This window comes from Schistocerca nitens, chromosome 1 (genome assembly GCF_023898315.1).
Source record: "Schistocerca nitens isolate TAMUIC-IGC-003100 chromosome 1, iqSchNite1.1, whole genome shotgun sequence".
Classification (NCBI taxonomy): domain Eukaryota; kingdom Metazoa; phylum Arthropoda; class Insecta; order Orthoptera; family Acrididae; genus Schistocerca; species Schistocerca nitens.
The window spans coordinates 732309456-732331634 of NC_064614.1; the positions used below are offsets into that span (position 1 = coordinate 732309456).

The 22179-nt window shown below is 38.4% G+C and overlaps 1 protein-coding gene across 2 annotated transcripts in view; it reads left to right on the forward strand.

Moving 5' to 3' along the window:
• LOC126259936 (serine/threonine-protein kinase 10) overlaps nt 1-22179 on the forward strand; it is a 165093-nt gene that overhangs the window by 116611 nt on the left and 26303 nt on the right. For both annotated transcript variants that reach the window (XM_049957044.1, XM_049957035.1), the window contains exons 14-20: nt 1827-1965; nt 3766-3941; nt 4033-4129; nt 7398-7553; nt 8219-8362; nt 10220-10339; nt 17489-17602. In XM_049957044.1, coding sequence (XP_049813001.1) covers nt 1827-1965; nt 3766-3941; nt 4033-4129; nt 7398-7553; nt 8219-8362; nt 10220-10339; nt 17489-17602 — 946 coding nt within the window. The remainder of the gene's footprint in view (nt 1-1826; nt 1966-3765; nt 3942-4032; nt 4130-7397; nt 7554-8218; nt 8363-10219; nt 10340-17488; nt 17603-22179) is intronic.

Consider the following 22179-nt stretch of genomic DNA (forward strand, 5'->3'; position numbering starts at 1 on the left):
TCTGCTCTACTTCCTCCTCTCACAATCCACTCATCTACACCACTGGGCACCACGCAAAACTCTTGCTGCACCAGAGTGAGCCCCCCTAGTGCCATGTTCCTATACTGAGCAGTTGCTGCGTCTCCCTCCCAGTCATCAGCCACCATTGCCTCCAACCCCCCTTCTCCTCCTCCTCCCCTTCCCCCTCCCCTCACTTCTCACCTCATTGTTTACATGCCCTGCCTATTATGACCCTTAGCACAGTATGTGCTGTTGTGTCACTACCATATAGCTGGCTGTGACAGTGTAGCCTTGCATGTCTTTGTCGGTGTGCTTGAATTCTGTAGTCAACTGTGAAGCAGGACATAGTGTGAAAACTCTGTAATATTATCAGTCTTGTTTACATGCATATTGATGAGACACACACACACACACACACACACACACACACACACACACACAGCCTGACAAAAAGTCTGAAGCACGTTGCACTCCCTCTGGTCTGGTTGCATGCACTAATTCAGTTGGAAGGGTGGCACAAAACCACTGTATCCTCTCCTTAGGCACGCTGGCCCACAACTGTTGTAACTGGTCTGTGGTATCTCAGATACTTTCACTGTGATGGAATTTATGTCCAAGCTGGTCATACCCGTGATCTATCAGGGACAGTGCTCGGAATATTGCTGGTCACAAGAGTACTTCAACATTATGCAAACAGTTCACAGAGACATGTGCCTTGTGTGGAAAAAACCCTGTCCTGTTGAAAAACGGCATCATGATACTGTTGCATGAGAGGTAACACATGAAGACACTGGATGATAGTGACATGCTATTGTGCCACCAGAGACCCCTCGATCACTATCAGCTGTAACCTGAAATCGCATCCAATGGCTCCCTGCGCAAAGGAGTAACACTGCTGGCCTTCTCCAAAACGTTATAAGAATGGGACCTCTCCCCAGGTCTCTGCAGTAATCACTGACAGTGGTCATCCAGAGCAGAGCAGAACCGCAATTCATCGCTGTACACAGCATGATGCCATTCACCAGCAGTTCGTGCTTCCTGATCATGACACAATTCCAAACACAGCTGTTTGTATTGGGATGGTTATGGCAGCCTATGCATGGGATGGTAATTCTCTAGTCTGGCTGCTGGTGTCCAACCAATGGTGTAGGACGATGCACAGTGTTCAGAGAGTCCATTACTTGTTCTCGATGGCAGGTGCAGATGAAGATGTGAAGGGGTTATGATGTGCATGGTGTGCAATATGATGATCCTCCCTTGCATGGTGTGCAATATGATGATCCTCCCTTGTGATGGTTAGATGTGGCCGACCAGAACATTGATGGTGAGTATACCTGCCTTCACGTTCCTGTGCAGTCGAACATTAGATCTCTGTCACTTCCGAATGCCCCACAAATCTGTATGTTGTAGAATTCGACCAGCCAGCCAAATGAAGACCACAATGGGGCCTGTTCCAAATTCTGTCAGGTGCTGTTAATGGTGTCTCACACAAGTGTTCAGCCTCTGTGTCCTCCACAATGGTCACTCAACATCTGAAGCTGTTCACACCCCCTTATGTAACTTACCAGACCTGGTAACAACACTAAACACTAACAACACCAATGCACCATGGTGGGCATTATTTTTGTCACAAAAAATTGTGACTAAATCATTTACACGTCCACTGAAGTTACATTGACATGCGACCATGTCTTCTGGACGCTTAATTATTTATTTATTTATTTATTTTTTGTCTGCTGTGTACATAATATAATATATTCTTTCTTTTAAAAATAAGGAAGAGGGAGGTGGACAAGCCATCATTTTCAGTAAGATTTTTGTTCCAGGTCGGATGCTGACAGTGTAACAACTACTGCAAGCCAGGACAGCCATGGTAGTAACAAGGAAAACCAGCCAAACCGTGATTCCACAAACTTGGATGACTTGGAGGAAGTAGTACTGAGGCGGAAGCCAGATTATATGAGGGTTAGTATTTTTAAGAATCTAAATTCTATCAGGGATCTTTTCAGTCTACCCAATATTAGATTTGTGTGCTGCCAGTAAATTACATAAGTTGATTCATAAAAGAAAGCCACAGTAGACAGCTTCTCTCATCCTTGTGTAACTAAATGATAGTTCAGTGTCTGATTACCTAAATGTCAACCATAAATAGCCCATACCTTTAATGTGATAAAAAGATTGTGAGGGCTGCACTGGGAGTTGAGTAACTCTTGGTAGATACTCTCAGGTTAGAAAGGCAGCAGAGAAGCCAGAGGAACTGTGTGTATTAGTGTTGGCCAGTTCATGCTTTTAGGTATAATGAAGTTTTATCTTTCTGAGGGAGAAAACACTGAAACATATTAGTAATATGGCGTGGCAGCACCTTTAAAATTTAGTACCAGCGTTAGATAAGACACTCTCCAATAATCTTAAATTGTACTTAACTATATTTTGGTGAAAAGTGGACATATCGTGAATTAAAAATTACCTGAATATAAAAATTCACTAGTGTTGTAAAAAGAACAAATGATTAATTCTAATTTTCTAGCCTTTAATGGTGGTTTTGCTATATTTTCAGAAAGTCCAGTGACTGTGACAATGCAGATCAATCTCTTTTAGGTGGTTTCTGTAGCAATGTTCAAAAGCTGGTTGATAATCTTTGGTCATCACATAGAATAAGTGACAACAGATTAACTACACTGACTTTGTTACCTCTGTTAATGCATCCAGTGAAAGGTTGCTTGAAAATAAATGTGTGGAATTTGGTAACAGGCAGTAACTTTCATATTACTCCAGACAAACTTTTTAAATCACTATTACACCTGCTGTCACCGTTAAAGAAGTAACACAGGTTCTACACACTGAGAAGCTGTGCTGTGCATGGCTTTCTTCTTCTGTGGTCAGGATAAAAAAAATCCATTTCTTGCTATTTTAATTGCTGGAATTAAAACAAGAGTGATGAACGTATTTACAAAAACCCTAGTTAGCGCCAAGAAATAGGTGAATTGTAATAAGACAAAAGTAAACTTTCATGCATTGTGTTGTGAGAACTTTCCTAATCTGAAATTCTTAATCTGAGTGGCAATATCGAGATCAGAAATAAGTCTTTTCTGTGCATTTATGACTTCATGCTGCCTAAAATGACAAATGTGTATGTTGAAACTTCAGTTAAGCTGTGATGATTCCTTTACAAACTTTTTCTCCACCCAAGTTCATTTCAATTTAGTGTTCCATCTATATCTTGACAGCGTAACTTATCTCACATTGTTTGCCATCATTATGTAGTATGGAAAGGATGATACTGTAATTTCTAATATAGAGTGCTGAAGTGAAATTTATCATCATTCTTTCGACTTCCTCTAGTAACATTGCATTTATCAGTGACGTACGATATTACAAATCTTTTGTTCGTGTGGGAAAAAATTGCATAATTGTGAGGAGGAGGAACTGCTGAAGCTCTCCCTCTCCCTTTCTCCCCCTCCCCCTCTCTCCCCTCCCCCTCCTCTTTCATCCCTTTCCTATACTGATACATTTCAACCTTTATTAACTTTACCTTTGCTTTTATCTTTAAATGGATACATTTAGTTTTTTAAAGCACTGAAGATGTGTTGTCCTGGTTGTTTTTAACTCCCTTCACCATTTTTGTAGTTAACAGGTGAGCACTACTACAGTATCTCAGAGACGCTAGACTTTAAATTTTGATTTTGCCTGTAAAAAAAACATTAGTACTGCTTGCTCAAGTGTTTTGATACAGAGCATTCAATTACGTTGTACATATAATTCCAGGAAATGAACCGGGCAAATCGAACAAAAGAAGATATCCAAATAATGAATTTGCGAAAGAAAACTAGAAAAAGAACACGCAAATTTGAGATTGATGGAGTTGTTGTGACAACAACTACTAGTAAAGTTATATATGGTGATGAAGAAAATGGAAGGGTTTATGATGATCACATTTTCAGGTTTGTTTTCTACTAGTGGCATGATAGTAGTACACTAACATGAATCTGTGTAATGTTTGTGTATTAATATTATTGTTTTGTTTATCTAAAGGAAGCAAGAATTGCGTGAACTGAAGATGTTGCAAAAACAGGAGCAGAAACAGTTTCAAGACCTATCCTTCAAGGCACAATTTGCTAGGGAACAGCAGGTTGGTATTTGACTTTGTCTTACTATTTGATGTATCAGAAGGAAAATTCAGTTCAGAAATCTTTAAAATCATAAGGAATGGCTGACCAGTACTTACCTTCAAGAGACGAAATTCCTACTAGTACCAGTACAATAACTAGCTTTTGAAACTATTATGGTCAAAAAAGGAATAGGTTTGAAAGGAGGGGCCCACTGCTTGCAGTCAAGTTGAAAGGGACTCAACTTCTGCAAGGAAGAGAATATAGAATGTTAATTTGTGAGAGGCATCTGCCTGTTGTTATTAAGATAATTGTTGATGATCATTTTCTCCTGTCATCCTCACAACAATTGGTTTCTTCTCAGTCTGGTCTCCAAGGAAATTTGAACTCTGTGATTGTTGTCATAACTGGACATTCGTATTTATGTTAGGTTTTCTGTAGTACAATATACCCATTATGCGATGCATTTGTTGTCAGTATGCTGAAGTCAGAAAACTCAAGACTTGGTGTGCCTTCCCACATGCAGAATAATTTGAAAGTTACAGTAAATATGGAAACGTCCAGAATTTTGTATCGTGCTTCAGTTACCAGAATTGCATATAAAATCATTGAGAAATGAAAGATATTAAATTATTATTATTATTATTATTATTATTATTATTATTATTATTATTTTGTGTGGCTCAGTAGCCTGGTGCAAGCAATTCAAATGGACATCACTTCTGCAACCTGCATGGCCCCGGTAATCATATTTGGGAAAGGACACCGAAAGTTTAATGTGGAATCTGAACCACATTTTTTCTTGGTGAATCTTCACATAATTGAAAGGTGAAGATGTGTTTAAAGGCAGACTGAAATATTCTGTGGTTCAACCAGGATTCGATCCCATTACCTTTCAGTTTCCAGACATGCGCTTTACCACTGACAGCCATTAAATGTTTGATTATAACTGCCACATGTTTTTTATTATAACTGTTAGGTAAGTAGCTGGTTTGATTTTTAGATCCAACAGAAAAGTAAAACCTGGGGCAGTGAATAACACAGTGCTGCAGTCAGAGAGTACCGACTCTAATAGTGCAGTGGTGCAATGAAGCAGACAGTGAGATTAAATCTTTTGGAAGCACAGAAACTTAATTCTGGAAACTGATGTTTCTACAGGGTGTTACAAAAAGGTACGGCCAAACTTTCAGGAAACATTCCTCACACACAAAGAAAGAAAATATGTTATGTGGACATGTGTCCGGAAACGCTACTTTCCATGTTAGAGCTCATTTTATTATTTCTCTTCAAATCACATTAAGCATGGAATGGAAACACACAGCACCAGAACGTACCAGCATGACTTCAAACACATTTCTTACAGGAAATGTTCAAAATGTCCTCCGTTAGCAAGGATACATGCATCCACCCTCCATCGCATGGAATCCCTGATGCGCTGATGCAGCCCTGGAGAATGGCGTATTGTATCACAGCCGTCCACAATATGAGCACGAAGAGTCTCTACATTTGGTACCAGGGTTGCGTAGACAAGAGCTTTCAAATGCCCCCATAAATGAAAGTCAAGAGGGTTGAGGTAAGGAGAGCGTGGAGGTGGAGGCCATGGAATTGGTCCACCTCTACCAATCCGTCGGTCACCAAATCTGTTGTTGAGAAGCGTACGAACACTTCGACTGAAATGTGCAGGAGCTCCATCGTGCATGAACCACATGTTGTGTCGTACTTGTAAAGGCACATGTTCTAGCAGCACAGGTAGAGTATCCCGTATGAAATCATGATAACGTGCTCCATTGAGCGTAGGTGGAAGAACATGGGGTCCAATCAAGACATCACCAACAATGGCTGCCCAAACGTTCACAGAAAATCTGTGTTGATGACGTGATTGCACAGTTGCGTGCGGATTCTCATCACATGGGCCAACTGGCGGTGAATCGAGGAAGTACAGTACATACTGACGAAACTAAAATGAGCTCTAACATGGAAATTAAGCATTTCCGGACACATGTCCATATAACATCTTTTCTTTATTTGTGTGTGAGGAATGTTTCCTGAAAGTTTGGCCGTACCTTTTTGTAACACCCTGTATATTGTGTTCATGTCCTTTGTGCCCCATTTTTGTTGACAGTTATCTGATGTTTGAATTGATATGAAGATTTATTTCCAAATCCCATTACTTACAACTTTCATGATACCTTCTGCATCATTGATCCGAAAGACAACCTGAGAGATTAGAACATCTCTACGACATAAATGTAGCAGTTGAGCTGTCTGCCATCTGCTCCAGATAATCAACCAAAGAAACAAAAATCAGCACTGGCTCATTCATGTAATCATCTCACTATATGGGTAACGATGAGCTACCAGCATATTCCAGCTGTAAGATGACCATCAGAGATTAAGGAGTAATGGAGAAACTGAAACGATTGAGTACTGGGAAGACTATGTACTTACATTTTACATGAAACATACTTTAAACATTAAGACATCCCTGTGACAAGCAGCTATAGAAATTATGATTTCAGTGAGCAGCTCAAGGCCCATATTACAGTGTGAAATAGCTTTGTCAAAGATGTTTAATGAAAGATGTCATATAAAGTCTCTGACAGTGTGCTGCATTGGTTGTATGACATCTTTTATGAAAGTTGGAGTGTGGTAGCTTTCATAAGAGACTTGTCAAATATCTTTGACAGTGTAATACAGGCTCATGTGGCTGAAGAAGGGAAAGAGCCCACACTTAAAACTCTGTTGATTCCTCATAACGCTCTCATGTCTTCTGATACTCCTCCATCAGAAGAATCCATCCTCCCTTTTTATTTGACGGCAGTGTTCTACATCCAAAACAAAACTGCCACAATCTATGCTCAGTAGGGTTTACTTTATGTGATACTTCTGGCTTTTCTGGGAGTTATTTACGATATATGTATGTCAGGTTTGATGTCAGGTGAGATTGTGTGTGCACCATGATATTTCATTGAGGCAGCTGCCAAGTATCTTAAGGTCATTGATGTCAGTTCCCAGACACTAGCAGCATGTCGGGCAGTTGCTTTAATAAAATATTGCAAGATTTACACAGTGTGTTCCAATGGCAGAGATGAGAACTGTATATTCATATTTGTTTAACAAGTAACTGGCACCTTTTGAACACAAGACCTGAAAAATGCTTCACATATAAAAGTTGTGAAGATGGGAAACCTCTGAAATAAATGTAGCTGTACATACTGTTGATACAAAGAGGTGACAGATTTGACGGCAATGGCTGTAGAATCACTCTGTGACTTATACATTCCGTTACAGGATAAACGCTTTGAACAAGAACGGCTGACACTTGTTCGGAACTATGAAGCTGACTATGAAGCATTGGTGAGAGCACAGAAACAGCAAGTAGAAAGAGCAGAAGCACAGCAGGAAGCAGATCTTCGAATTGCTTCAAAGAAGATTCGTGCTGAGCAGGTTAATATCTGTAATATTAATTACTCATATTCTTCTACCACTTTGAGGGAAAGTTGTTGTAAGATACTAACAAGAGGGCCTAATAGAAGTATGTGTATTATTGCCAAAGTGTTTTATCTTCTTCCATCTGTCTTTAGAATGATCATGTTGTTGTTGTTGTTGTGGTCTTCAGTCCTGAGACTGGTTTGATGCAGCTCTCCATGCTACTCTATCCTGTGCAAGCTTCTTCATCTCCCAGTACCTACTGCAACCTACATCCTTCTGAATCTGCTTAGTGTACTGATCTCTTGGTCTCCCTCTACGATTTTTACCCTCCACGCTGCCCTCCAATGCTAAATTTGTGATCCCTTGATGCCTCAAAACATGTCCTACCAACCGATCCCTTCTTCTAGTCAAGTTGTGCCACAAACTTCTCTTCTCCCCAATCCTATTCAATACCTCCTCATTAGTTACGTGATCTACCCACCTTATCTTCAGCATTCTTCTGTACATATCATGATCATACAAAACTTAATTTGCAAGCTTTTGTTTATTTTTAGAAGAAAAACCTGGAACTTTTCATGAGTTACTTTACATACTACCTTTTTGTCTCTTTCCATGTTATTCTTTTTTTTATTCAGTATGTGAAATGGAGGAACATGATTATTTAAAAATTTTGCTTTCAGGAGAGGGATCTGAAACAGTTTAGAGAGGGACTGAAACAAGAGCTGAGACTGTTGAAACAAGAAGTAGACTTGATGCCTAAGGAACAACGTAAGAATGCATTCCGTGTTAAAAAAGAACGCCTTGAAGCAGAACAGGAAGAAAAGGTTATCAATACATTGCATTTAGTATACTACCTTTTTCTACTGTTAATCCTTTCTCACATTCCCTCATAACATATTTATCTGTCACCACTATACTTTTGAATAATTTAAAGTATTTTAATGTCTAGTTACTGATTTTTCACCAGACGTTTCATCTGATAATAATACACATATGTAGTGTGGGTAATTTACCTCTATATATCAAGTTCTCTGCTACAAAGAGCAATGAAATTTCAAAAACTTTATTGTAATGCCCACTTTTTATACACTTATTGTTTTGTCCTCGAAATGATTAATATAGTCTTTCATTCATAGTCTTATCCAAAATTTTTGAGAAAGTAATGCATTCAAAAGTAGCTTCATATATCTGTAAAAATGAAGTACTAACAAAATGTCAGTTTGGTTTCCAGAAAGGTTTTTCAACAGAAAATGCCATATATGCTTTCACCAATCAAATTTTGAATGATCTGAATAACCGAACACCACCCATTAGGATTTTTTGTGATCTCTCAAAGGCTTTTGATTGTGTAAATCATGAAATTCTGCTAGACAAGCTCAAGTATTGTGGCATGAGTGGGACAGTGCACAAATGGTTTAATTCGTACCTAACTGGAAGAGTGCAGAAAGTTGAAATAAGCAGTTCTCATAATATGCAAAGATCAGCACATTCCTCAAACTGGGGAACTATCAAGAGTGGGGTTCCACAAGGGTCAGTCTTGGGTCCTTTGTTGTTCTTAATATATATTAATGATTTGCCATTCTATATTCATGAAGAGGCAAAGTTAGTTCTCTTTGCCGATGATATAAGTATAGTAATCACACCTGACAAACAAGAATTAACTGATAAAATTGTCAATAATGTCTTTCAGAAAATTACTAAGTGGTTCCTTGTAAACGAACTCTCACTGAATTTTGATAAGACACAGTACATACAGTTCTGTACAGTAAATGGTATGACGCCATTAATAAATATAGACCTTAATCAGAAGCATATAGCTAAGGTAGAATATTCAAAATTTTTAGGTGTGTCCATTGATGAGAGATTAAATTGGAAGAAACACATTGATGATCTGCTGAAACGTTTGAGTTCAGCTACTTATGCAATAAGGGTCATTGCAAATTTTGGTGATAAACATCTTAGTAAATTAACTTACTACGCCTATTTTCATTCATTGCTTGCATATGGCATCATATTTTGGGGTAATTCATCATTGAGGAATAAAGTATTTATTGCACAAAAGCGTGTAATCAGAACAATAGCTGGAGTCCACCCAAGATCATCCTGCAGACATTTATTTAAGGATATAGGGATATTCACAGTAGCTTCTCAGTATATATACTCTCTTATGAAATTTGTTATAAACAGCCAAACTCAATTCAAAAGTAATAGCAGTGTGCATAACTACAATACTAGGTGAAAGGATGATCTTCACTATTCAAGATTAAATCTAACTTTGGCACAGAAAGGGGTGAATTATACTGCCACTAAAGTCTTTGGTCACTTACCAAATAGTATCAAAAGTCTGACAGATAACCAACAAGTATTTAAGAAGAAATTAAAAGAATTTTTAGATATAAATTAAGAAAAAAAGAAGGAAAAAACAAACTAAAGAATTATTTTAAAAAATTTAAATATAAAAACAAAAAAATTAAAAAGTTGTTATATTAACTTAATTATGTTGTCAAATTAACTTAATTATGTCATGTATTGGAAAATTTGACACGTTCCACATCATTACGAAATATCGTATTCATGATCCATGGAACTAGTATTAATCTAATCTATTTCATTACAATTATGTATATTTGTATCTAGATTTTATATCAGGTTTGTTTATGCAAGCAATTTCTGTGCCACAGGAGAAATTGTTCCTTGAAAAACTGAATGAAAATCATGAGTCGTCATTGAGAAGACTGAGCGAAACCCATAGGGAAAAGATAGCATTAATGGAAAGACAGTTCCTGCAGCAGAAGCAACAGGTGATTATAGTTTTAGTTGAATGCTGTGCCTAAAAGTAAATACTTACATCGTGCAAACAATGTGGTACAGCGTTCACAATCTTTTCTATCCCCATCTATATTGACTAAATAGTTAAGTGTAGTTATGTGGTATCCAAGTTTCTCGTGGCATATGCAGTATTCAAATATTATACTGGAATGCAGTCAGGTGACATTATCGATAACTGTCAATATTTCGACAGGAGGACGCCCTGCCATTTTCAAGGGCCATTGGATGCAAGTAGGTGCTGTGCAAGGGAGTTTATAGATCTCTCTCTCTCTCTCTCTCTCTCTCTCTCTCTCTCTCTCACACACACACACACACACACACACACACACACACACATGCCACTATAAACACTAGCACCATCACAACTAAAGATAACCGACATCACAGTGAAATTAATAATCAGCAGGTGATGTTGCATAAACTCTGGCCCTCTGTTTTTTTGACAAGGAATAGAACAAGATTCCATGCAGAATTTAAACAGAAACTACTATCTCTGTGTATAAGTTTTAATTTAAACAGGTTCCTTGGTAATAAAATCCCAATAACTGGAAGTGCTTGCCATAATCTTCGTCTTGTTATATTCCGTAGGATGACCAGTGCCAAGACAATGTTCTGCAATGGCGAATTTGCTTGGCTGTTGCAAATGTGTGTACCACTTACGCCCAGTACACCAGTCCTCCACAGTCCCGATAGTCTGATAAATGTATAATGTACCAGAAGAGCAAAGAATACGATAGGTACTTGCCTTACACAAGCCAAGATTATCCTTTGCAGAACCTAAAAGAACTCTAACCTTAGACAGTGATTGAAAAACACACTTCACATCATATTTCCGCAAAATACAACCAATCCTGTCCAAAATGCTCCCCTGCGTAAGGCCAAAAGTCCATAGACTTCGGTGCCACCTTGATATTTTCTGCTCTCAACTAGTGTCATATTGTCTGCACTCAACCTGTGCACATTTGGTCGATAGCACAACGCACATCTGATATCTCTTTCACTATAACAATTCTGACAAAAGGTGACTTCAAGATAACTCAGCTGACAAACTCCCAGGGTCAGAGAAGACATGGACCATGTGAACCAAGGTATGAAGTACATCTTCATGTTGAGCCACATGGTGACAACTAACAGCCTGCCGGTATAAGTCACTGGGAGTAGGTTTCAGGTACAAGGTTTCAGGTACAAGGTTCATACAAACAGCATACTCCAATGTGCAATCCACCTTCCTCCTGACCAACACATCAAGGAAGGTAATACAGCCATCCTTTTTCACTTCCATTGTCATATATATAATTTTTTTTTTAATCGCGAATGGACCCAGAAGGATCACGCAAAGCTTTCTGACGTCGTTTCTTCCATACTTCTTTCATTCGTTCTCCATGTTTTCTTTTTCTTTCTTCTGTCCATTTTGTTCCTGGTCTCTTTAGTGCTTCCTTCTCCGACAATACATTCCACTTTTCCACCTTATTTCTAAAAGTTTTTCTATCTTTGACATCTTTAAGTTCAATATTTGCTTTTTGTAAATCTAATTTTACTTGGCTAATCCATGGTGTTGTTGATTTGACTTTTTCTATGTAAGTGAGAATTCTGTTGGTGAGTCGTGTGGGGGGAAGTCTATGTCTGCTGCCAGGTTTGATATAGTTTCTGTGGTTCTTCTTGATTGTATCCGGTATCCTTCTTCTGTTAATTTTGGACCTAAAATCTTTCTCATAATTTTTCGTTCTTCTTTTAGTATTTTTTTCTAAATCACATTTTGTGTGGAGTGTGAGCGTTTCACTAGCATATAGTGCTGCTGGCTTAATTACTGCGCAGTAGTGTCTGATTTTTGTGTTCGAGGAGATGCATTTTTTATTGTATATTTCATGTGTCATACCATATGCTCTCTTTATTTTCTGTTGTCTGATCTTCTGTGCAACTTTCTCTCCTCCGGTTGGCTCCAAAATTTCACCTAGGTATTTAAAATGTTTTACTCTATTTATTTTTCCATATTTTGTGTTCAAACTGTGTATATGGAATTTCGTACAGAAAAATTCTGTCTTTTGAAACGAAATTTGTAAACCTACTTTATCCGCGCATTCCTTAAGGATCTCTATTTGTTTGGTGGCGATTTCTTCATCATCTGCAAGTATGGCCAAGTCGTCTGCGAATGCTAAACAAGATATCTCCACGTTGTCTTTGGTTCTACCAAGATGGATTGGTTTCCAGTAGGATTGATTTTTTAATTCTTTTTCCCATTCCTTAATGACTTTATCCAGGACTATATTAAACAAAAGTGGAGATAGCCCGTCACCTTGACGTACTCCAGTTTTTATGAGAAAAGGTTCAGAGATTTCTCCCCTGAATTTAACTTTAGATACAGTGTCTGTCAGTGATTCTTTGATAAGCCTTAGTGTTTTGGAGTCAAGTCCAAGTTCCTCTAAAATGTTAAACAAAGATTGCCGGTCAATTGAGTCATAGGCTTTCTTAAAATCTACAAATGTACAAATTATGGGGGCATTTCTAATTGCTTTGTGTTTTAATATTGTCTTTAAATTAAATATTTGTTCTATGCATGAGCGACCAGGGCGGAAGCCTGCTTGATAATCACCAATTTGGCATTCCAGCTGCTCTTGTGTTCTTTTCAGCAGGCATGTTGAGAGAATTTTGTAGGTGACTTGTAAAAGTGAGATTCCCCTGTAGTTATTGACATTTGTTCTGTCTCCTTTTTTATGTAACGGGTGAATAAGGGCACATTTCCACTCCTCTGGTAATTTTTCTGTTTCCCATATTTTTGTTATTATTTTTGTGAGCTCTTGCAACGTCTTTGGTCCTAGGTTTTTTAATAGCTCTGCAACAATGCCATCTTCGCCAGATGTTCTATTATTTTTTAAGTTTTTAATGTGACATTTGATTTCTTCCTGTGTTGGTGGTAATGAATCCGGTTGAGCGTTGGCACAGATTTCTTTGGGAAACCTTAAACTAGGTTCTGGGCAATTTAGTAGGTTAGAAAAATATTGAGCCAATACTTGACAGTTTTCCTGGTTTGTTAGGGCTAATTTACCATCTGGTTTTCTGAAACATAAATTTTGAGGGATATATCCTCGTATTTTATCTGCGAAAGTTCTGTAGAAGTCTCTTGTATTATAGTTTTGGAAATTTTCTTCTATGGCATCCAGTTGTGCCTTTGTGTACTTCCTTTTTGCTTGCCTAATAGATTTTGAAACCTGTTTTCTAACCTCGTTAAATAAATGTAGACTTTCTTGTGATTTTTTACTGTTATATTCTTGAAATGCCTTTTTTCTCCTTTCCAATGCATTTTCACAGTCTGAATCCCACCAAGGGTGTTTGAATATCTTTTTCAAGGGAATAGTTTCCTTAGCTATTCGCGTGATTTTAGAATGAAATTCTTCCCATGTGTTTGCCTTTTCCTTCTCCCATTCTTCTTTTACTTTAGATTCTTTAATCTTCTTGGTGTCATATTTCTGTATTTCTGTTTTCTTCTGATGACTTCTTCGTGCTGTAAACTTGATTTTAATTCTAGTTAGGTAATGGTCTGAATCAATGTTTGCTCCTCTGCGTACTTGGACGTCGTAAATTTCTTTTTGTACTGGGTATGAAATCGCCACATGATCTATTTGAAACTCGCCAATTTGTTGTATAGGAGATCTCCATGTCTTTTGTTTTCTTGGACATTTTCTTAGAGATGTTGACATTATCTTCAGGTTATTCTGCTTACATAGTTCGACGAGCCTTGTACCATTTTTATTGGTAAATTTATGTGCAGGATATTTGCCTACGGTTTTTTGGTGGAGTCTTACCCTCTCCCTTAAAACCCACATCCTTTCGTCTTTCCCTCTCCTTCCCCTCTTTCCTGATGAGGCAACAGTTTGTTGCGAAAGCTTGAATTTTTTGTGTGTGTTTGTTTGTGTGAATGTTTCCCTCTATTATTATATATATATATTGGGGTGGATTGAATTCAAGTGTTCTAAAAGTCTTTCAAATTCTCACTGCTTTGAGGCCAAACAAGAAACACAGGCTTCAAAGCCACAGACTCCGAGGCACATTCCTCGAAATTGTCCATAAATAGATAATAGTAGTTGACAGTGAGCATCCCGTCGCAGTTCCATTTGTCTGCTCATAGTACTGGTCATTGAATAAACAACGACCAGCACTCTGAGCAGACAGATGGAGTTGTGATGGGAAGCCTGTTGTCACCTATGATTGCCAACTTGTTTATGGGAGATTTTGAGGAAGCACCTTGGAGTTGGCTGCGTTGAAACCTGCATGGTGGTTTTTGTTTATTTTTGCAAGAATTTGAAAGACTCTTTAGAACACCTAAACTCAATCCACCTGAATATTTGTTTCACAATGGAGGTGGAAAAGGATGTCCGTATTCCCTTCCTTGGTGTGATGGTCAGGAGGAAGGTGAGGCAGATGGTACATAAGGACATGCCGTTTATAGGAAGCCTACTCCCAGTGACTTGTACATGCAGGCTGATAGTTGTCATCATCTGACTCAAAGTGAAAAGGTACTTTGTACCTTTATTCACAGGGCACGCGTCATCTCGGACCCTGGAGGTCATCAGCTGAGCCAGCCCATCTTGAAGTCATCTTTTGTCAGAATGGTTATAGTGAAAGACAGATCAGGTGCATATTGCACTAAAAACCAACTGTGCACCAGGTGAGTGACGCTAATACCGAAGTGGCACCAAATTCTCTGGCCTTTTTGCCATGTGCAGGGATCATTTTGAACAGGGTTAGTCATATTCTGCTAAAATATGGTGTGAAGTGTGTTTCTCAATCACGATAGGGTCCTTTTAGGTTCTGTAATGGATGATCTTGGTTTGCTTAAGGCTGGCATCTATTGTATTCCTTGCACTTGTGGCATGTCGGACTATCAGGACTGTGGAAGACTGGTGTACTGAGCATAACCAGAACACGTATTTACAACAGCCAGGCAAATCCACCATTGCACAACATTGTCTCGACACCGGTCATCCTATGGAATGTAACAATACGGAGATTCAGGCATGCACTAGTAGTTATTGTGATAGTGTTATTAAGGACACTGTTGAAATTAAATTAGCAAGTATCCTTATAAATAGTGATGGCGGTCTTTGTTTTCATACTGTGTGATATGAATTTAAGGAATCCTGCTCTCTCCCTTGTCAAAAAGCAGAGGGCCAGATTTTCATTAATTATTAATTTCACTATCAAGAACTTGTGACATCAATCATATTTGGTTTGTGAGGAACAGGCGTGCGTGTGTGTGTGTGTGTGTGTGTGTGTGTGTGTGTGTGTTTGCCAGTCATTGAAGAACAGTTCGTGAGTGAGCACCCACTAATATGCATAATTTTTAAAATATTGATTCCACAGTAAAAAATGTGAAAGTTATTATCTGGTTTAGTCAAAATCCAAATTTCAAGCCAAATTAGGTGGACCATTTTAATCCGCAATGTGGAATAATTCGGGAAAGAGGTGAGATACAGCTAAATGTTTTATCTAAGAGTTAAATAAGGCAAAGTGGGTCACCCATTGCTACCAACGGTCATGACCTTGAACATGACTCTCATGGTGATTTGGAGATCAATATGATTTTTTAAAAATAGGAATCCCAATATTTGATTTAAAATTTGAAAAAAAAGTAGCAAATTTTATGTGTAAAATGATACATTATTTAAAGTCATGGCAAGGTTCAAAGAAGGTCAAATAAGCAAATATGTTTTTAGTTCTAGTAGGGGTTAACTCAGAATAGAGGAAGAATACCATAAAATGCAATGTTAGATACAAATTGCAAGGGACATTGCGAGGAATGAGAGGTGTGGGGACTCGTTGTGTGAATTGTAAATCAATGATCTACATTTTTATTACGTTGTTTTTCTTGCAAATGACAAAATAATGTTTACACATTGCAATGTAATTATTTTTACTAATAAGTACGTTAACTGAAACTTAAAATTCAAATCTATCTTCGCTCCTTTAAAAACCGAGTCGCAAATAGAGGTTCTCGTGAAACAAGACTCAGCCTTCGAATGACCTTCTGTAATTAACTTTAAGATTATGGTAATTGGCAGTCAAAAGTGATTCGTGTTGCCCCTTCCAATTTGTATCTAACATTGTATTTTCTGTATGCCTCCTGTAATCTGAGTTAATCCCTAGTAGTACTGAAAACATATTTGCTTATTTAACCTCTGTTGGGGCTTGCCATGTATAATGTATCATTTTGCACGTAAAATTTGCCATGCTTTCCAAATCATAAATCAAGTATTAGGATTTCCATTTTAAAAAATCACTTTAACATCCAAATTATCATGAGAGTCATGTTCAAGGTCACTGCCATCTATAGCAATGCATGACTTTCTTTGCCACCTACAACTTTTACCTAAAACATTTTGCTATGTTCATCTCTATCCTGAATTACTCCCCATTATGTATTAAAATGGCCCACCCTGTATATGAAAAAAATACAGGAAGTATGAGAGGTGTTATATCTAGCAGACTCATGCTGATGCCTGCCCTCGTTTGAACAATGAAGAATGGTGTCTTCTCCAAACATGTTTTGCAACTTAATTACTAGTATGCTTGCAAGCATGAAGGCTATGAGAGAAGAAAGAGTGGGTCAATCCCTCTTAGTTAATGCAATACAAGATGGACATCTGAGGAAAGTAAACTGTAATTTTGTGTCCTAGTTGTTAAAATGTGTTTGGCTGCATAAATATTTATCACACTCTGACAGTCTTCACATTGTAATTAACAAAATGACAGCATTCAAATGCATGTGACTAGCTAAAGGTATTTGGAATGTTAGAACTGAACTAAAGGTTGCTGTATGGCTAGGGAGAGAGAAATGTTACTCTGCAAATCACAACAGTCAAGTTAACACACAATTGTTCACTTGCATCCTATTAACATTGAAAATATGAAATTCCCAATAAAACTGTTTCCAGGTTCTGATAACATGACAGAGGTAAAGAAAGAAAAATGGGGTGAAAATGGTGACTATTATTAAATTTGCTCCCTATCTTCTTTCTTCGGTATGCAGCCATCAAGTTTTATAATCCTAGGTTATGTATTAATTCTCAGTATATTTAAAATAGCTTGTGTATCTCATGCTGTAAGTGTGTGAAAATTCTTTCCAGTTAATGCGTGCTCGTGAATCAGCACTTTGGGACATGGAAGAGAGACAAATACTTGAGAAACAGCAGCTTGCCAAACGACAACTTAAGGATGTTTTCTTCTTACAGAGGCATCAGGTATGACCACACATATATCAAGAGTTTAAAAAATATGGTGTATCAAAAAGAATCATCTGATTTAATAAAAGTATTAGTTCTGTATTAGTTTCTACTAATTTGCTAACTGAAAGAAAACTTTTAGAAGATAATCAAGCTACTACAACCCATGTAAATGGATTTTCTGGGCATTATGAAACAGCATAAAGTTGAGAGGGAGAAATGTATAAACATTTTGTGTTTGGAACATGTTATTTTGATGTGGATATGGTGACTTCAGAAATTGTTCCCTAATAATATGTTATGTGAGATACGTGCATGAACAACATACTGTTTTAAGGAGCAAACTCTCAAGTTTTACAGGGTCCCCGCTGTGCGCCCTCTTCAGTTCTAGTAAAAATGGTGTTGGGACAACAGAAAGTGTTTTGTGTTCTATGTTTTATGCAGTACTGGTCAGTAACAACTGTTCAGCTGGACTTTCATACGAGGTATGATGTGGATCCTCATACAGCACAGAGCATTAGATGATGGCATGAACAATTCCGGGAAACAGGTTGTTTGTGTAAAGGCAAATCACTGGTCCCTCCTTGAGTATCTGACACAGGCATCAAATGTATCCACGACAGTTTCACAGAGAGTCTGCAGAAATCCATTTGCCTTGCAGCTCAACAACACGTGAAACCATACAAAATTCAGCTACTGCAAGCTCTCCATGAATGTGACAAACAACATGTGGAGTTCTGTAATTTCAGTTTTGGCAAGATGGAGGTTGACAGTTTTCTTCCACGCTCAGTATTTATTGAAGAGGCAACATCCCATTTAAGTGGAAAGGTGAACTGTCATAATGTGAGAATATGGGGTACGGAGCAACCACATGAAGTTGTACAACATGAGAGGGACTCTCCAAAATTTAATGTTTTTTGTGCAGTTTCATGGGGAAAGGTGTATAGTCCCTATTTCTTTGCTGAGAATACTGTTACAGGAAGCACATATCTCGATACACTTCAGAGTTTTCTTTTCCCACAGTTGGAGACTTGATTCCAACTACTTCATTTACCAACAAGATAGGGCACTGCCACAGTGGCATCTGGAAGTGCGGGAATTTTTACATCAAAGGATTACTGAACAATGGATCAGTTGCAAAGCGGACCAAATGATTCAGCCTTACATTACTGGCCTCTAAGGCCTCTGGACCTGATTGTATGAGATTATTTCTTGTGGAAGTTTATAGAAGACTGCGTTTATGTGACTCCATTACCAGCAACAATGAATGAACTGAGACATAGCATAACAGCTTCGGTGAAAGCTGTTACTCAAGACAAGCTCACTGGACTGTGCTACTCAAGACAAGCTCACTGGACTGTGGGAACAATTTGAATACCGCATTGACATATGCTGTACATCTCAAGGGGGGTCATTTTAAACACCTGTGGAAAGGTATGAAAAAACCTTTTTGAGTTTCCCCATTCATCAAAAAACAAAATTAATTGCATTTGTTTATTAGTTTCAGAAAAATAGACGCCAAATCGGATGATTCTTTTTGATACACTACATATCTGCCGGCCGGGGTGGTCAAGCGGTTCTAGGCGCTACAGTCTGGAACCGCGCGACTGCTACGGTCGCAGGTTCGAATCCTGCCTCAGGCATGGATGTGTGTGATGAGGTTAGTTAGGTTTAAGTAGTTCTAAGTTCTAGGGGACTGATGACCTCAGCAGTTAAGTCCCATAGTGCTCAGAGCCATTTGAACCATTTGAACACTACATATCTGCCAGTCTAGCTAAGGACCAAATTGTGCACTCTCTGTACAAATGTTCACTTCATGCTTTTGTCTTGTATTAGTGACAAGAAGGGCTTCCGTCACCCTAAATTTCATGTTATAAATTTGATAGAAGGGAACAATTTCTCAAGTCACCACATCCACATCAAAATAACGTGTTCCAAACACAAAATGTTTATACATTTCTCCCTCTCAACTTTATGCTGTTTCATAATGCCCAGAAAATCCATTTGCATGGGTTGTAGTAGCTTGATTATCTTCTAAAAGTTTTCTTTCAGTTAGCAAATTAGTAGAAATTAATACAGAATCAATACTTTTTGTATCCATTATTAGTATCTCAACTCGTACAGCTGCGGATCATCAACAGTACCTGCTCTTTTAGTAATACTTGTAAATAGTATCGCAAGTGTTTGATGTTCTCCTCAATTCGTTTCTCTCCCATGTTAATCTCTCCATGCTTCCCATTACTATAATCTCTTCAAAACTGCTTTAGGATTGACACTTTGGCAGGAGCCACCTGGTGGTGCAAAACAGACTTGCCATGTCCTGCACAGAACACAGACATGATAACACATTTAATTTTTACTCACTCAGACTTGGAAACTGTTGGATGTATAAAGATGGAACTAGCATCAGTGTCTCCTGGAAGGGCTGCACTATGTTTTCATGGTATTTTTATTCATAATAACAAACGAAAAGTTTATGAAAATGTATTTCTTGACGGAGTTACTGAATTTTCGACATGGAGAAACTGTTTTTGGTATTTAATTTGTGTGTTCTCATAATATGAACCAAATTGTAGGAACACCAAATATTGTGTCACATTATTACAAAAAAAGAAAATAGTAGTAGTCTTCTGCATTATATACCCGTATCATTGACATGAATTTGTAGAAGGTTTTTGGAAAATATTCTGTGTTCCATCTTTATGAAATACCTTGAAGAAACAATGTTCACACATACCAGTGTGGGTTCAGAAAATATTCTTGTGAACCACAACTGGCTCTTTATTCGCACAAATAAATGAGTACTGCTGACAGGGATTTTCAAGTTGATTCCATATTTCTAGATTTCCAAAAGGCTTTTGATACCATTCCCCACAAGCAGCTCCTAATCAAATTGCATCCATATGAATTATCATTTCAGTTGTGTGACTGGATACATGATTTCCTGCCAGAAAAGACACAGTAATTGAAGGGAAGTCATCTGGTGAAACTGCAGTGACAACTGGGGTTCTCCTTGGAAGTTTATAGACCCTCTGCGGAACTTAATGTACATCAACAATTTAGGAGACAATTGGAGCAGTTCTCTTAAGCCTAGTTTACACTAGAGCAACTGGAAGCAAACACAAGAGAACGAGTATTTGCAGAGCGTTTCAGTGTTCACTACCCTTCTTCACTTGTATCTGTGAACAAACATCTACACTAGAAGTAATGAAAGAGAATGAGAGATAATGAGCACAGCCTATGAAAGCTGTATTATTGTTTTTTGACTCACAGGAAATAACAATATATAGTTAGGGCCACAGTGCAATTTTAGTATTCAGAGAGGATTTTTCTTCATACAAGCACACTGTTTCTGATGAAGTAAGCAAAATCGCATAGGGAAAGTAGTAGTTAGATGTCTGAATTTTGTACATAAGTGTGAAAAGCTTGGAGGTAGTACAAATGGAATTCAGTTGCAGCTCCACTTATCCTTAGTATTATCACCAAACTTTGCACATACACTACTGGCCATTAAAATTGCTACACAACAAAGATGACGCACTACAGATGCGAAATTTAACCGACAGGAAGAAAATGCTGTAATATGCAAATGATTAGCTTTTCAGAGCATTCACACAAGGTTGGCGCTGGTGGCGATACCTACAACGTGCTGACATGAGGAAGGTTTCCAACCGATTTCTCGTACACAAACGGCAGTTGACCAGTGTTGCCTGGTGAATCGTTGTTGTGATGCCCTCATGTAAGGAGGAGAAATGCACCATCACATTTCCAACTTTGATAAAGGTCAGATTGTAGCCTGTCGCAATTGCAGTTTATTGTATCACAACATTGCTGCTCACGTTGGTTGAGATCCAATGACTGTTGGCAGAATATGGAATCGGTGTGTTCAGGAGGATAATACGGAATGCTGTGATGGATCACAATGGTCTCGTATCACTAGCAGTCGAGATGACAGTCATCTTATTCGCATGGCTGTAACACATTATGCAGCCATGTCTCGATCCCTGAGTCAACAGATGGAGACGTTTGTAAGACAACAACCATCCACACGAACAGTTCGACGACATTTGCAGCAGCATGGACTATTAGCTCGGAGACCATGGCTGCGGTTACCCTTGACGCTGCATCACAGACAGGAGCGCCTGCGATGGTGTACTCAACGACGAACCTGGGTGCACGAATGGCAAAACGTCATTTTTTCAGATGAATCCAGGTTCTATTTACATAATCATGATGGTCGCATCCGTGTTTGGCGACATCGCAGTGAACGCACATTGGAAGCGTATATTGGTCATCGCCATACTGGCGTATCACCCGGCATGATGGTATGGGATGCCATTGGTTACACGTCTCGGTCACCTCTTGTTCGCATTGATGGCACTTTGAACAGTGGACGTTACATTTCAGATGAGTTACAACCCATGGCTGTACCCTTCATTCAATCCCTGCGAAACCCTACATTTCAGCAGGATAATGCACAACTGCATGTTGCAGGTCCTATACGGGCCTTTCTGGATACAGAAAATGTTCTACTGCTGCCCTGGCCAGCACGTTCTCCAGATCTCTCACCAATTGAAAACGTCTTGTCAATGGTG